This window comes from Canis lupus, chromosome 6 (assembly GCF_003254725.2).
Source record: "Canis lupus dingo isolate Sandy chromosome 6, ASM325472v2, whole genome shotgun sequence".
NCBI classification, from domain to species: Eukaryota; Metazoa; Chordata; class Mammalia; order Carnivora; family Canidae; genus Canis; species Canis lupus.
Window position 1 is genome coordinate 8,231,816 of NC_064248.1, and position 13,321 is coordinate 8,245,136.

The window sequence follows — 13,321 nt, forward strand, 5'->3', positions numbered from 1 at the left end:
ATCTATTGACAAGGAGAAACACATTCATGGTAAATCATATGAAAAAGAAAGTTATCAAAATAGTACAACCAAAGGCACAGAAAAAAGATCTGTAGGCTTTTCACCAAAGTGACACTCCAGGTTGCCTTGACAGGTGTGATTCTGGGTGTCTTCGCCTTTTCCACACTGAACACATATTTAAGTTTTGTAATAAGAAAAAATATAGAAATATACCTATAGTTCTAGATACTTAGACACAGTTAATTTTCCCTATTCATGGTAGCCGTGATCTATAAAGTCACTGTGGTCCTGAATTAACAAATATGAACCACTATTCCTAGGGAGATACAGGGTTAGGCTCCTGCCAGCATCTGGTCACAGCATTTTTGTTAACTTGTTTAACACTAGCTGGGAGGAGTTCATCACTGTCCGTGCCTCCACTGGGAGCGGACAACTGGCAGCTGTGTGTTGAACCATCCTGGTCTCTGTCCCATGGGTTTCTTCTCCTGGAGGATTTGAATCACACCTTTCGCTGTAATAAACCATAAGCCTGAGTGCAAATGCTTTTTGGCTCTTTGAGTTCTCCCAGTGAATTATCTGACCTAAGGGTGGTCTAGAGCCCTGTGGTCTGCATCTGTATCAGTGTCTCGAATCCCCGTTTTGAATCACTTTTGCCAGGCTGCTGGTTAAATCACTGAGTTTAATCAAACATGTGCTCTTTATCTATTTGCCTGAGGTTTATGACTCAGACATCTGAGACTTACACTTCATTTACTGGATCAGTCCTTTAATAAAGAGAACATGAAGAGAGATTTAAAATTGTACATGCTTCAGCACTGCAGTGGTTTCCAGGGGAGGGAGGAAGGAGACCTACTCGGGCCGGGCTCAGTTACCCTTAGAAGAAACAGACAGGCTGCAGGGTGGCGAGCGACAGTTGGGAGGGGGTGGGGAGCAGACCTGAAAACACTTGATTACAGCCAGCTGAGGCCAGGATGGGATCAGGGGGCAGCTTAGAGTCTCTCTGGCAGGTGAGAGAGGGGCCCCCAAAGCCTTCCCAGTGCTGAGCAAAGGCCTCTAAAGATGAGCAGAGGGACAGCTGGGTGGCTCAGCGGTTGAGCGTCTGCCTTCAGCTCAGGGCATGATCACAGGGTCCTAGGATCGAATCCTGCATTGGGCTCGCCATGGGGAGCCTGCTTCTCCTTCTGCCTGTGTCTCTGCCTCTCTCTGTGTGTCTCTCATGAATAAATAAATAAAAATCTCAAAAAAATTTTTTAAATAAAAAATAGAGAGGAGCCTACCCAGGACATCACTGGGTAGAGCCCAATGTGGTTCATTTTATTGATCATTGAAAATTCACTCAGTTATTCCACCAGTTACTTCAGGGTAAATCCATCAATTCCCTAGAAACCCCTGCCTGCCTGGCCCCTTGTAGAATCTGGACAGCATGTCTGCTTAGTTCAGTGGGAGGGAAAAAGTGGCTCTCCCCTCCCCATGGCCATAGCTTTGACCACAAAGGTAGATCCAAATCTAGGCCCTCAGGGCCTCAGACCCAAGGCACTGGGTGTGAACAATGGTCTCTCACATCAAGTATGGGATCCAGCCACCCACTTGCTCACCTGGGGGGAGCCAGTCCTCCCCTCACTCCTGCACTCCCACCTGCCCCTCTCCTAGGAGAGACCCATGGAGGCTCTACACCCTCAAGTGTGCATCAGCTCCCCTCCGAGAAGTAGGCACCTTCTGAGTCAGGAGAGGTGGCACCGTTGGAGCCTTTCTTCAACTCCACATTGGGCCACAGGCCCCGCGAGGCATCATCATCATTATAATTACCATTCTGTCATTATTCCGTTATGTTCTTATTTATAACCCAAAAATCTTAGGTCATTTACAACAGAAGCATGTACCCAAAATATTATAACTTATTAGAACTTTATAATTACTTAACTTATAAAAGCAGATATGGGGGGATCCCTGGGTGGCTCAGCGGTTTAGCTCCTGCATTCGGCTCAGGTTATGGTTCTGGAGTCCTGGAATCAAGTCCCGCATCGGGCTCCCTGCATGGAGCCTGCTTCTCCTTCTGCCTGTGTCTCTGCCTCTCTCTCTCTCTGTGTGTGTGTGTGTGTGTGTGTGTGTGTGTATCTCATGAATAAATAAATAAAATCTTAAAAAAAAAATAAAAGCAGATACATAAGCCAAAAGTCAGTGTGTTAGGTCACAAAAAAGATGAGGGAAGATAATTTTCTTAATCAGAAAGTCAACACCATGGAAAACCATCGTTTCCAAATACAAAACTGACCCATGGGCCTCCAGGCTGGCCAGCTAACACGGGGAACAAGACGCTTTGTGACTCTGTCGGTCGGGCAGGACCTGCTTTCCCTGGCCATGAGCACAGCTAGGATTCGCTGCCGGCCACCCCTGACCCACCTGAGTGCTGGTGTCTGGCCCCATCGGGCTGCAGAGGCAGGTTGAGACCAGGTCCAGGGGCCCAGAAGGAAGACCCCAGCCCTGGGCCCTGTCCCCTGTCCCCCTTCCTTCCTCTGGGCTCCAGCCAGGCAGAAGGGCCGGACAACCAGCCCACTGCCCACCAGGTCCGTTTGCCTCATTCTACAACGGACGTGGCTGCCGGCTGAACAGAGACTCGGTAGCCAGCTCCACCTGCCTCCATTCCAGGCTGAGTGGGATCCAGAGCAGAGCAGTCCTCCCTTAGGCCAGGACTCATGATGCTCCTCCACTCAATCGATGCACACGGGGACCTCACCGCGGTGCCCACTGGCAGGGTGGTAGAAACACCCAGAGACTCTGAAGCCCGTCCCCCTGCACCCGGTGCCCAGCCCTTGGTCCCGGACTCCCCAGGCCCCCCACAACCCAGGAGACTCACCCTCCTCACAGTTGCTCCCGGTGAAGCCAGGGCAGCATCTCCACTCCAGTGCTGTCACCGTGCGGTAGGACACTCTGTATGTGGGTCTGATCAGAGTCCTGTAACTAACACAAGGGCAGCATCAGGATAGTGTGAGCACCCATCCACTTGCTCCCCCCACCCCCTGCCATCCCCCTTCTGCAGAGAGCACCCAGCCCAGGCCTCTGGGAGCCTCCTGGGGAGTGGAGCCCATCATCCTGGCCCTGGCCCTGCTGGCTGTGTAGCCCTGGGCAAGTGACCACCCCTCTCTGTGTTACCCAACACATTATAAAGTCCCTCCCAGCTCTGCCTTCCTGCAAGTCTCCAAGCGTGGCCACCTACAATGGGAAAATATCTGCCGTGGACTGAACTGTGTCCCCAGAATTCATATGTTGAAGCCCTACCCACCCCACCATGTGACTGTGTTTGTATATAGGAGGTTATTATAAGGGTGGGGCCCTAATCCATCAGAACTGGTGGCCTTGCAAGGAGAAGAGGACAGAGAAAGTGAGAGATTTCTCTGAGCTCATGCACACACCTGAGCAAAGGCTGTGTGAGTACCCAGCGAGAAGGCGGGTGGCTGGACCTTACACCCACCATTCATACCAGGTGCCTTGTTGGGTCCGAGGCCCCAAGAGCCAGGATTTGGATCTCTCTTTCCAGTCAATGCCATAGCCACGGGGAGAGCCACATGCTTCCTCCCACTGAACAGAGCAGACGTGCTGTCTGGATTCTGCAAGGGGCCAGGGAGGCAGGGATTTCTAGGAAAGTGACTGAGAAAACACATTTCTGTTGTTGAAATCCTCTGGCCTGTGATATTTTGCTATGGCATCCTGAGCTAAGACATTAACCAAGATGACCAAGAAGGAAAAGAAAACCATCCTTAGAACCTGTACAACTTCCAATCACTCACAAGTTACTGAATTCCAATATTCCAATGATTTGTCCCAATCATTTCTTTTGGTTGATTCATCCAATGAACACTTATTGAGTGCCAACTACATGCAATACTAGTAGACTAATACATGGACTAATAGAACTGAGTCCCATCCTCGAGAGAATCATTAGCCTAGTGGATGAGAGGGACATGTCAATGAAAACTTACAGTCCAGTCATAGGACCCTTGCCCCTGGCAAACCACTGTGGATTCCAGGGCAAAATTTCACACTCCTGCAGTTTTGAGATTTTTCTCGCAAAAAAGCTTGGGGCTGTTTTGCTAAACCTTGAGACATAAAAGTGACCAAACCACAATGAGCTATCCCCTCACTCCTGTCAGAATTACTACCATCAACACTAGAAAGGACCGATGTTGGCGAGGAGTGGACAAAGGGGAACCCTCATGCAGTGTTGGTGGGGATGCAAACAGGTGCAGCCGCTATGGAAAATGGTATGGCATTTCCTCAAAAAATTAAAAATAGAACTTCCATTTGATCCACTCCTGGGGATTTATCCAAAGAAAATAAAAACACTAATTTGAAAAGATACCTGTACCCCATTTCACTGTTGCCTTATGTACAAGAGCCGACACATGGAAACAACCTAAGTGTCCATCGATGGGGAAACGGATAAGAAAAGGTGATGTCTATATACATGGTGGAACATTACTGAGCTACGAAAAAGAAGGAAATATTGCCATTTGTGACACCATGGATGAACCCGGGTTGAACTTATGCTAAGAGAAGTAAGTCTGAGAGAGAAAAATAAATACTGGATGATCTTACTTTTATATGGAATCTAAGAAAAAAGCAACCAAGATCATAGATAGAGACAGACTGGTGGTTGCCAGAGTTGGTGGGTAGGGGTGGGCAAAATGGATGAAGGCGGGATCAAAAGGTAGAAACTTCCAGATGTAAAATAAAATGTAAAGGTCCTGGGATGCAATGTACCACATGGTGACTATAGTTCATAATACTGAGTGGCATATATGAAAATTGCCAAGAGAGCAGATCTTAAAGATCTCATCACAAGAAAAACAATTTCTGTAACTGTGTGTGCTGACAGATGTTAACTAGACTTACTGTGGTGATCATATTGCAATACATACAAATATCATATCAAATACTATACAGCTGAAACTGACATAAGGTGGAATGTTAATCATACTTCAATACACACACACACACACACACACACACACACACGACCCAATCTCACAAGGGGGTAGATTTGGCTTTATTATTTGATTTGTGTGCACCATTAAAACTTCGCTGCTTGATCACGTTCGCACATCTTCCTCTTGAGAGCAAAGCTACATGACTTCACAAAATCCAAATCTGCTGACACCAAGCAACTTAATCGGCAAATGGAAAAATTATGAATTAATTGGTAGCAGCAGGCGTGACATTTCGAGTTGCCCCTGTTGACAGGAAAACACACGAGTCACGTCTCAGATTTCAGAAATACTGTGCTAAATCCGAACAATCCTGTTACACTGATTTCTCTTTTTTAAAAAAGTCTTCTCACTCATGTTTCATGAACATTCTGGCAAACCAGCTTCCTCCTGGAGGTCTGAGGGGCTGAGGCTGTGTGCAGCCAGGAGCAGGAAACTTCCAGTGAGAAGCCAGGAGAGATGCCCACGCTAGGACCAGGACAACTAGACCAGAGTCTAGTTGAGCTAGACTCTCAACTGCCCCAGGAAGCGCTACAACAGGGCCAGAGGGATGGGGCTGGTAGAGGAGCAGTGTCATCATTGCCACTCCCTATGGCAAGTGGCCTGATGAGCTATCGGTGGGTTGATGAGCCGGGGTCTAAGGAGCACAAATAGATAATGAATAGGTAATCACACACACACACACACACACACACACACACACACACACACAGTGTCACATACGCACACCCTCCCACATGCACACACATGCTCCTATGCTTTCATGCTCACATGCACATGCACTCACATGCTTTCACACACTCAACACTCACAGGCACTCATTCACACACTCACACTCTCACACCACCTTCCTGCAGCAGATCACCCAGCCCGAAGCAGGCCCAGATAGGAGAGGAAGGAAGTTTTAATTTAGATAAAAGACACTAGTTTTTTTTTTTTTTTAATTAATTCCTAGTATAAGATGTTGCTCCAGCTGAGAGGAGCAGAAAACCTATGGAACCCCCACCCGGGGCAGCGTGCAGGGCAAAGAAAGGATCGAGTCACTGGCAGCTTGCATTCTGCCAAGTGAGCAGATGCCATGGCGGGGGTGCCTCCTAAACCTCAGCATCACGGGGTGGATGGAGACCTGGACTGTGGGAATGGAAGTCTTGGCCTTCGCCAGGCTTTGAGCTCTGCCCCTAACTCGCGATATAGACTTGCACACTTTACTTATGAGGACACCATGGAGCCCAGGATGCAGGGCGTGAGGCTCACTGGGAGGGTGCGTGTGCCAGGCACCCAGAGCAGGAAGCACGCACAGATGCTGGGTCTGCAAAATGCAGATCTGACCTCATTCTGACCTCATTCCTCCCGGCCCACGCCCTTCGGCCAGCCGTCACCCCTGCGATGGGGGGGGGGGGGGGTCTGACTGCTTAGCCGTGAGTGTAGGCCCTCGTCCGTCTGGCTCACACAGCCTCTCCGGCCCCCCAGGGCCATAGGCTGCCCCTCCCCCTCCAGCCCATGAGCCCTCAGCCCGGGCATCCAATGCTGATAGACATCAGAATAGGTCACCTAAGAGCTGAGCATTCACCATGGACCAGGCACTGTTCTGAGTGTTGCGCATCTGCTGACACCTAACAGCCCTGACAGGTGGATACTATTACTAATCCTAATTTACAGATGAAAAACTGAGGGCAGAGGTGTTAAGCAACTTTTTCAAGGCCACACTGCCAGAAGGACTAGGATCCAAACGCAGACAAAATCTGCCGAACCTACCAATACTAATTAGTGTTCGTCCGGTACAAGGGAACACTTGTCCTCCCTACATCTGCACAACATCCTGATCTCCGGCTCTGAACCAGAGGGAAAGCCTGTCCCCCATGGAAGGTTCCTCTCTGCTCCTCATTCTGAGGGTCATAGGCTGATGATCTGTCTCACTCTGGGACCAGGAGGAACCAGATGACCTGTGACACCCAGCAGCAGGGCACACCAGTAGGTGGCGCTGCTTCACCAGCCCTGAGGGCCAGGGCTCAGACTAGCAGACCCCTCAGGTCTCCCCTGAGTGCCCTAGGCAGCAGCCTGGCCCCCCAGGCTGGGTTTCACCCTCCTACCTTTGTTTTTTTTGTTTTGTTTTGTTGTTGTTTTTTTTCCTCCTACGTTTTGTGAAGAACTCCCAGCTCTTCCACTGGGTCCGGTCCAAAAACCCAGTGATCTTCCTAAAATGCAGATCCGATTTTACGACTACTCTCTCTCAAAACCTTCCATGGCTCCCATGGACTAAGGACTAAGTTCTTTAAGTCAGTTCAGAAGGTCCTGCCTATCTTTCTAGGCTCCCTTCCTCCTGTCACCACCAGCCAAGGCTCCTACCACCACAGCACAACTTACTCTTCCTGCCGCTGGGCCTTTGCACATGCAGGCTCCTCTGCCTACCTGCCCTTCCTCCTTTACTCTGCCTGAGAAATATTCCCAAGAGCCTTCAGGGTGTGATTCACCTGTCCTGTCCTCCTCCATGAAGCACCCGCCCTCTTGTCCAGGGTCCCCAGGCTCTCTGCTAAGCCCTCCCACAGCACCTTGTACAGAGCTTGGTTTGAACCCAACACTTATCTGTGCACTCGGCAGGTACACACAGAGAGCCTGCTGTGTCCCAGACAATGGAAACCTAAGTATGAACAAGGCAGGCATGGCTCCGCTCTGCCACATAACCACACGAGGATGGACGACCACAGGAAGTGCTAGGAAGGGTAGTACCGAGGTTATGCCTCACATTAAAATGGGATTTTGGGGACACCTGGGTGGTTCAGTGGTTGAGCGTCTGCCGTCAGCTCAGGGTGTGATCCTGGAGTCCCGGGATTGAGTCCCACATCCCTGCATGGAGCCTTCTTTTCCTTCTGCCTATGTCTCTGCCTCAGTCTCTCATGAATAAATAAAATCTTTTTAAAAAATAAAATTAATGGTTTTTTTCATTTTTCTTAAAATATAATTTAATTAAGTAAAATAGGTAAGTCTACTGTTTAGCTTAATAAACTCTTACCCATGTGTAAAGCAACATTTCGAACTCAAAAGTCACCCATGGCCCCAGGCATATCCGTTCTGACTTCTCTGCCCTGGGATTAGTTCAGCCTGTTCTAGAATCTGATAGAAATGGAACCTCGCAGCACGCACTAGTCTGAGCCCGTCTTCCTTTACTCATCCTTAGCCTGTGAGGTTCAACTGTGTTGTTAAGTGCAAGGGCATTTTGTTCTGTTCTATCACTAAATAATATTCCATTACATAAATATGCCATAATCTGTCCATTCTCTTGTTGATGACCATTTGGGTTGAGTCTAGTCTTGAACTATGACAGAAAAAGATGCTATGAGCATTCCCATACAAGTCTTTGTGAACACGTTTTTATTTTGCTGGAGTAGATTCCCAGGAGCAGAGCTGCTCACCCACAGGATGGATATGTTTCATTTTAGTAGATGCTGCAAACAGGTGCCCCAAAGCTATTTGAACAAATGAGTTCACATGCCGAGCAGCAGTACCTGGGGTCCTATTGCTCCGTAACCCTGATCTTGGACTGCCCGAACTCAAGGGCTATCTATTGAATAAAACATTTATCCCATAAGCCACCACCAGTCTGTGGCGTTTTGTTACAGCAGCTCAAGGTGACTCAGAGAGATTTACATTAAGTTCTTAACAGAATTTCCAGGTAGGAGATGCAATACATGTTGGCTACTGTGATGGGTACTTTTGTGGGTCAACCAGACTGGACTAACAGGTGCCTGCATAACTAGTAATACGTCTGTGAGGGTTTCCAGAAGAGACCAGCACTGAACTGGTAAGCTGAATCAGGAAAATCTGCCCTCACCAGTGCAGATGGGCATCATCCAATCCACTGAGAGCCAAAAGAGAACAAAAAGACAGAGGGAGGACAGGTTTACTCTCTTCTGGAGTAGAGACATCCATCTTCTCCTGCCCTTGGACATCAGCACTCCTGGTTTTTGGATCTCGGGACTTGAACTAGGAATTACACCATCAGCCCCCTGGAAGCACACCATGGGCTTTCCTGGGTCTCCAGCTTGCAGGTGGCAGATTATGGGACCACCGAGCTTCCATAATTGCATAAGTCAATTCCTATAACAAATCTTTTTCTACGTACCTTCATGTATCCTACTGGACCAGCTCCTCCGGGGAATCCTAATACAGCTACTGTTTTCAATTATAATAATGGTAATGAAGCTACTCCTCATCAATTGCCTCTCCAGACTATGAAGTCCTCTCAAGCACAAGCTCATCTGCCTCATCTGCTATGGCCACATCAATAAATAACTAGGAAGGGAAATGCAAATCAAAGCCACAAAGAGATACCAGCTCACACCTGTGAGAATGGCTAGTATCAAGAAGACAAAAGATATTAAGTGCTCATGTGGACGTGGGGAAGAGGGAGCCCTCGTGCGCAGCTGGTGGGAACGTAAATTGGTGCAGCCACTGTAAACAGTTTGGAGGCTCCTCAAATTATTAAAAATAGAATTATCACATAATCCAGCAGCCCTACTTCTGGGTCTTTATCCAAAGGAAATCAGATCAGTATCTCAAAAAAATACCTGCACCCCCATGTTGACTGCAAATGGACAGCCGACATGGAAACAACCCAAGTGTCCATTGACAGATAAATGGATAAAGAAATTATACACATTCACACATACATCACAATGGAATATTATTCTGCTACAAAAAGGAAGGAAATCCTGCCATTTGTGACACCATGGATAAACCCGGAGGACATTATGCTGAGTGAAATAAGCCAGACACAGAAATACAACGATCGCATGATCTCATCTCTCTAACAACAACAAAAGAGTAGAATTCAAAGTAACACAGAGTAGAATGGTGGTTACCAGAGGCTACGAGGTGGGGGAAAGACACAGATATTAATAAAAGGGTAAAAACTTTTAGTTATAAGACAAATAGGTCCTAGAAACCTAATGAATAATGTCACATAATTTTTGTTCGTCAAAAATCAAAGCAGGGCACCTGGGTAGCTCGGTTGGTTAAACATCCAACTCTTGATTTCTGCTCAGGTCATGATCTCAGGTTCACAAGATGGAGTCCCACGTCAGGCCCCATGCTCAGCTCAGAGTCTGTTTGAGATTCTCTCTCCCTCTCCCTCTGCTCCTCTCACTCGTGCGCACGCTCTCTCTCTCTCTCTCTCTCAAATAAATAAACAAACAAATAAATCTTTTAAAAAACAAAATATCAATCAATCAACAGAAGTACAAATACACACACACACATACACACACACACACAGTCTTGAGTGCCTCCATGAGGTAAGAGGGCAACCGTACCCTCCATTGCTGTGTCAAGACTGTTCCCAAGGAGCCGAGAGACCTCCCAGCCTACTCCCATCCCTCACTCCAGGAAGCAATCGATTTCAAACCAGCATAGTCCCCAGGGCTCCCCAGCAGAGGCTGCACCTCTGCAGATCCGGGTGGTGGCAGCAGCCTTGTTCCTTGGCAGCACCATGAAGGGCCAAGGATGAGGTCCATGAGCGATCCCCACCACCAAGGCTTTAATGACTCTGGATGGCTATTGGAGGAAAAGCAATGAGATTGGCCTCTGAGGCCCAATTCTCCCCAAGGTGGAGATGATCCTCTATCCTGTCTTTCTCTTGCCTCTGTGCTACTGCAGTGTCCATGTGGAGTGGACAGCAAACTCCACACCACGGCCCACAAGCCCTGAGTACTGTGGCCTGGCGTCCAGCAGCCTTCCCCCTTTGACTCTTGAGCCCCTCATTCCCGCTTTCTAGCTGTACTGGCCTTGCAAATCTCCGGTGTACTACATCCCTGATAACTTAAGGGCTGCTCTCTCTCTTTTTTATTTTATTTTATTTTATTTTATTTATTTATTTTTTTGCTCTCTCTCTTGCTCTCTCTCTCTCTCACTCTGTTACCCAGTTAAGGCCCAGCCATCTCCACCCTCACCTCAAAAGCCCTCTCCTCCAGGAAGCCCTCAGGAGGCCTCTGACCAGCTCAGCGTTCCTAGCTGGCTCCCTGTGCCCTGCCATCATAGCAACTACCCCAGGTTGCAAACTGTGTTCCCACGCCTGACTAGTAATTGATGTTTGTGTTTGCCACACCATGGGCTCCAGGAGGGCAAGGACCTTGTCTGTACCTAGCATGCAGTAAGTGGGCAACACTGTGCACCCACTGACTGACTCCCATGACATGACACGGTGGTTCTCCTGGAGCCTGCTGGTCACACGCACATCCAAGACTACAGAACCACAGGGACAGGCTGGAGGAGGAGCCCCTGGCTGGTCCACAGAAAGTGTTATACACGTCCACTTTACAGGTACCAAAATTGGCACAGGCAAGGAAGAGGAATGGGAGGGAGTTATATCTGCTGAAGCCCAGGGTGCTCAGCCCACGGACACTGTGAGTATCGCTGTCCCATCTCGTGGATAAGGACAGAGTCCTTGCCTGAACCGTACAGCTGGTGAACAGCGGAGCCCCCAGTCGGTTTGCAGCACCAGGAAGTGGACAGGGCCGTCCCCACCCCGCATACCCCCCCAGAGCCCATCTTTCCAGTCTTTCCATCGTCTGCCCCACCCCACCCCCCAGATGCATCTAAAAGGTCAGATGAGGCTCCTTTGGTTTCACTGGCCGTGCTAAGATCCCAACATGGTGAGCGAGACACTGGGGCCTGTGTTAGGGTGACACCCCCCCCACACACACAAGGACAGCCCAGACCGACTTGGCCCGAGGGAAGCAAACATGCAGTCAGCAAGATAAACACAGGGCTTTCTGGCTGCTTTGTTTCTGGTTTGTTCCAATGCATTTCTGTCCATCTGTGTGCCTGGAGTGGGTCCCCGCCTCGCTGAGCCCTTTATAAAGTCGGGCCTGAGATGCACCAGACTCAAAGATCCCCTCCTACCTTGAAATTCTCCAAACACAATTTGGAGTCTCCATGTGGCATCTCACACCTCACTAGTTTGGTATTTTTCCTCCCCAAGATAACCCAAATCTAGAGAGTTCTGACCTCTCTGTATTTGCTCCCTCTGATAGTTGGATCCTGGGACTTCCCTCACCGTCGCCTGGCAAACTCAAAGACATATATATTCTCCTAGGGGTTGTGACTCACTCAATTAATATCCACTGAAACTTTGACTCTCCTCCTCTGGGCCTCTCCCATCCTGGGGTGCTGGGAACTCTACTTCCACCAAGTAGATCCTATCTGCCCACTACTCACCTCCCACCTGTCGTGGTTCTGTCTCCATCACCAACCTCCCACCAGTGGCAATGGCCTCTGACTGGTGCCTGGCTTCCACCCCCACCCTACTGCACCCTGCCTTCCACACTAACTCCAGTTTTCAAAGCAGAAATTTCCTCCATAACCCTACCTCGCTTCTCTTTAATCTTAGGACAAACCCTTAGTATGACCATGAGGACTTCTCAGATCTGGCCACTATCCACCTTGGCTGCCTCCCCACTTACCCCTCTTTGAACTCCTTCAGGACCCCAGCAGCATCAGCCTTTGAGTTTATGAACCCACGGAGCTCCTCCCCAATGTCAGGACTTGTCATCTGTTGTTCCCTCTGCCTGAGATGCCCACAAAGTCTGGTGCCCCCAAGTCTGGGCAAAAGTGCCACCTCTTCCGAGAGAACCTCCTTGACCAGCCGCCCTCAGTCTCACCCACCCCCACCGCAGGCTGGGTCCCCTGGGTTTATACCGTCATAGAACCCTGGCTTGTCTTCCAAACACTCACCACCACCTGTGCAGTTATTTATCTGATAACTGTCCCCCCCCCCCCCACTGAAGCTGCTGGCTGCGCCCCAGGCCTAGCTCAGTGTATAGTACATCACGTGCACTCAATAAAAATTGGTGGAATGAAGGAAACAATCAATGAAATGGTGTACCAGATGGAGACCCAGGCTGGGAATTGCAATGCTAGGCAAGACACCATGGGTCTCTGGAGGAGCTCAGGGTGTTGGGCTGGGGGACATCCCTGGAAACTGATGGCCAGCAGGGACAGGGAGACAGGGCACAGCCACTTCCACCAGTAGGGACCAGAAAAGGCTTCCTACATCATGGGATGCTTGGGGAAGGTCTGCTGAGCTGAGAAGGCAAGGAGGCAGCCAGGACCAGAAGTTGGTTTGGAGTAAGATTTGGTGTATTTGGGGAGCAGAGAAGGCACAGACAAGGCAGCTGTGAAAGTCCCCAAAGCAGGCAAGGAGTCTGGCCTAGATTTGTGGAGAGCACCCTGGCTGATGCTCACCAGGCCTTCCAGAGCATGCTCCTGATCAGCAAAATTCGTTCGAGCCTGCAATATACATGTATTAACCTACCCACCTATATCTACATGCATTATTTACTGTC

At 49.2% G+C, this 13,321-nt stretch overlaps 1 protein-coding gene across 8 annotated transcripts in view; it reads right to left on the reverse strand.

Annotated features, from left to right (window-relative positions):
* The window catches only part of COL26A1 (collagen type XXVI alpha 1 chain), a 197,733-nt gene that overhangs the window by 121,200 nt on the left and 63,212 nt on the right, over positions 1–13,321 (reverse strand). For 5 of the 8 annotated variants that reach the window (XM_049111089.1, XM_025425931.3, XM_025425923.3 and 2 more), the window contains exon 3: positions 2,855–2,958. In XM_049111089.1, coding sequence (XP_048967046.1) covers positions 2,855–2,958 — 104 coding nt within the window. The remainder of the gene's footprint in view (positions 1–2,854; positions 2,959–13,321) is intronic. The other 3 variants (XM_025425924.3, XM_025425926.3, XM_049111090.1) reach the window with 1 other exon arrangement.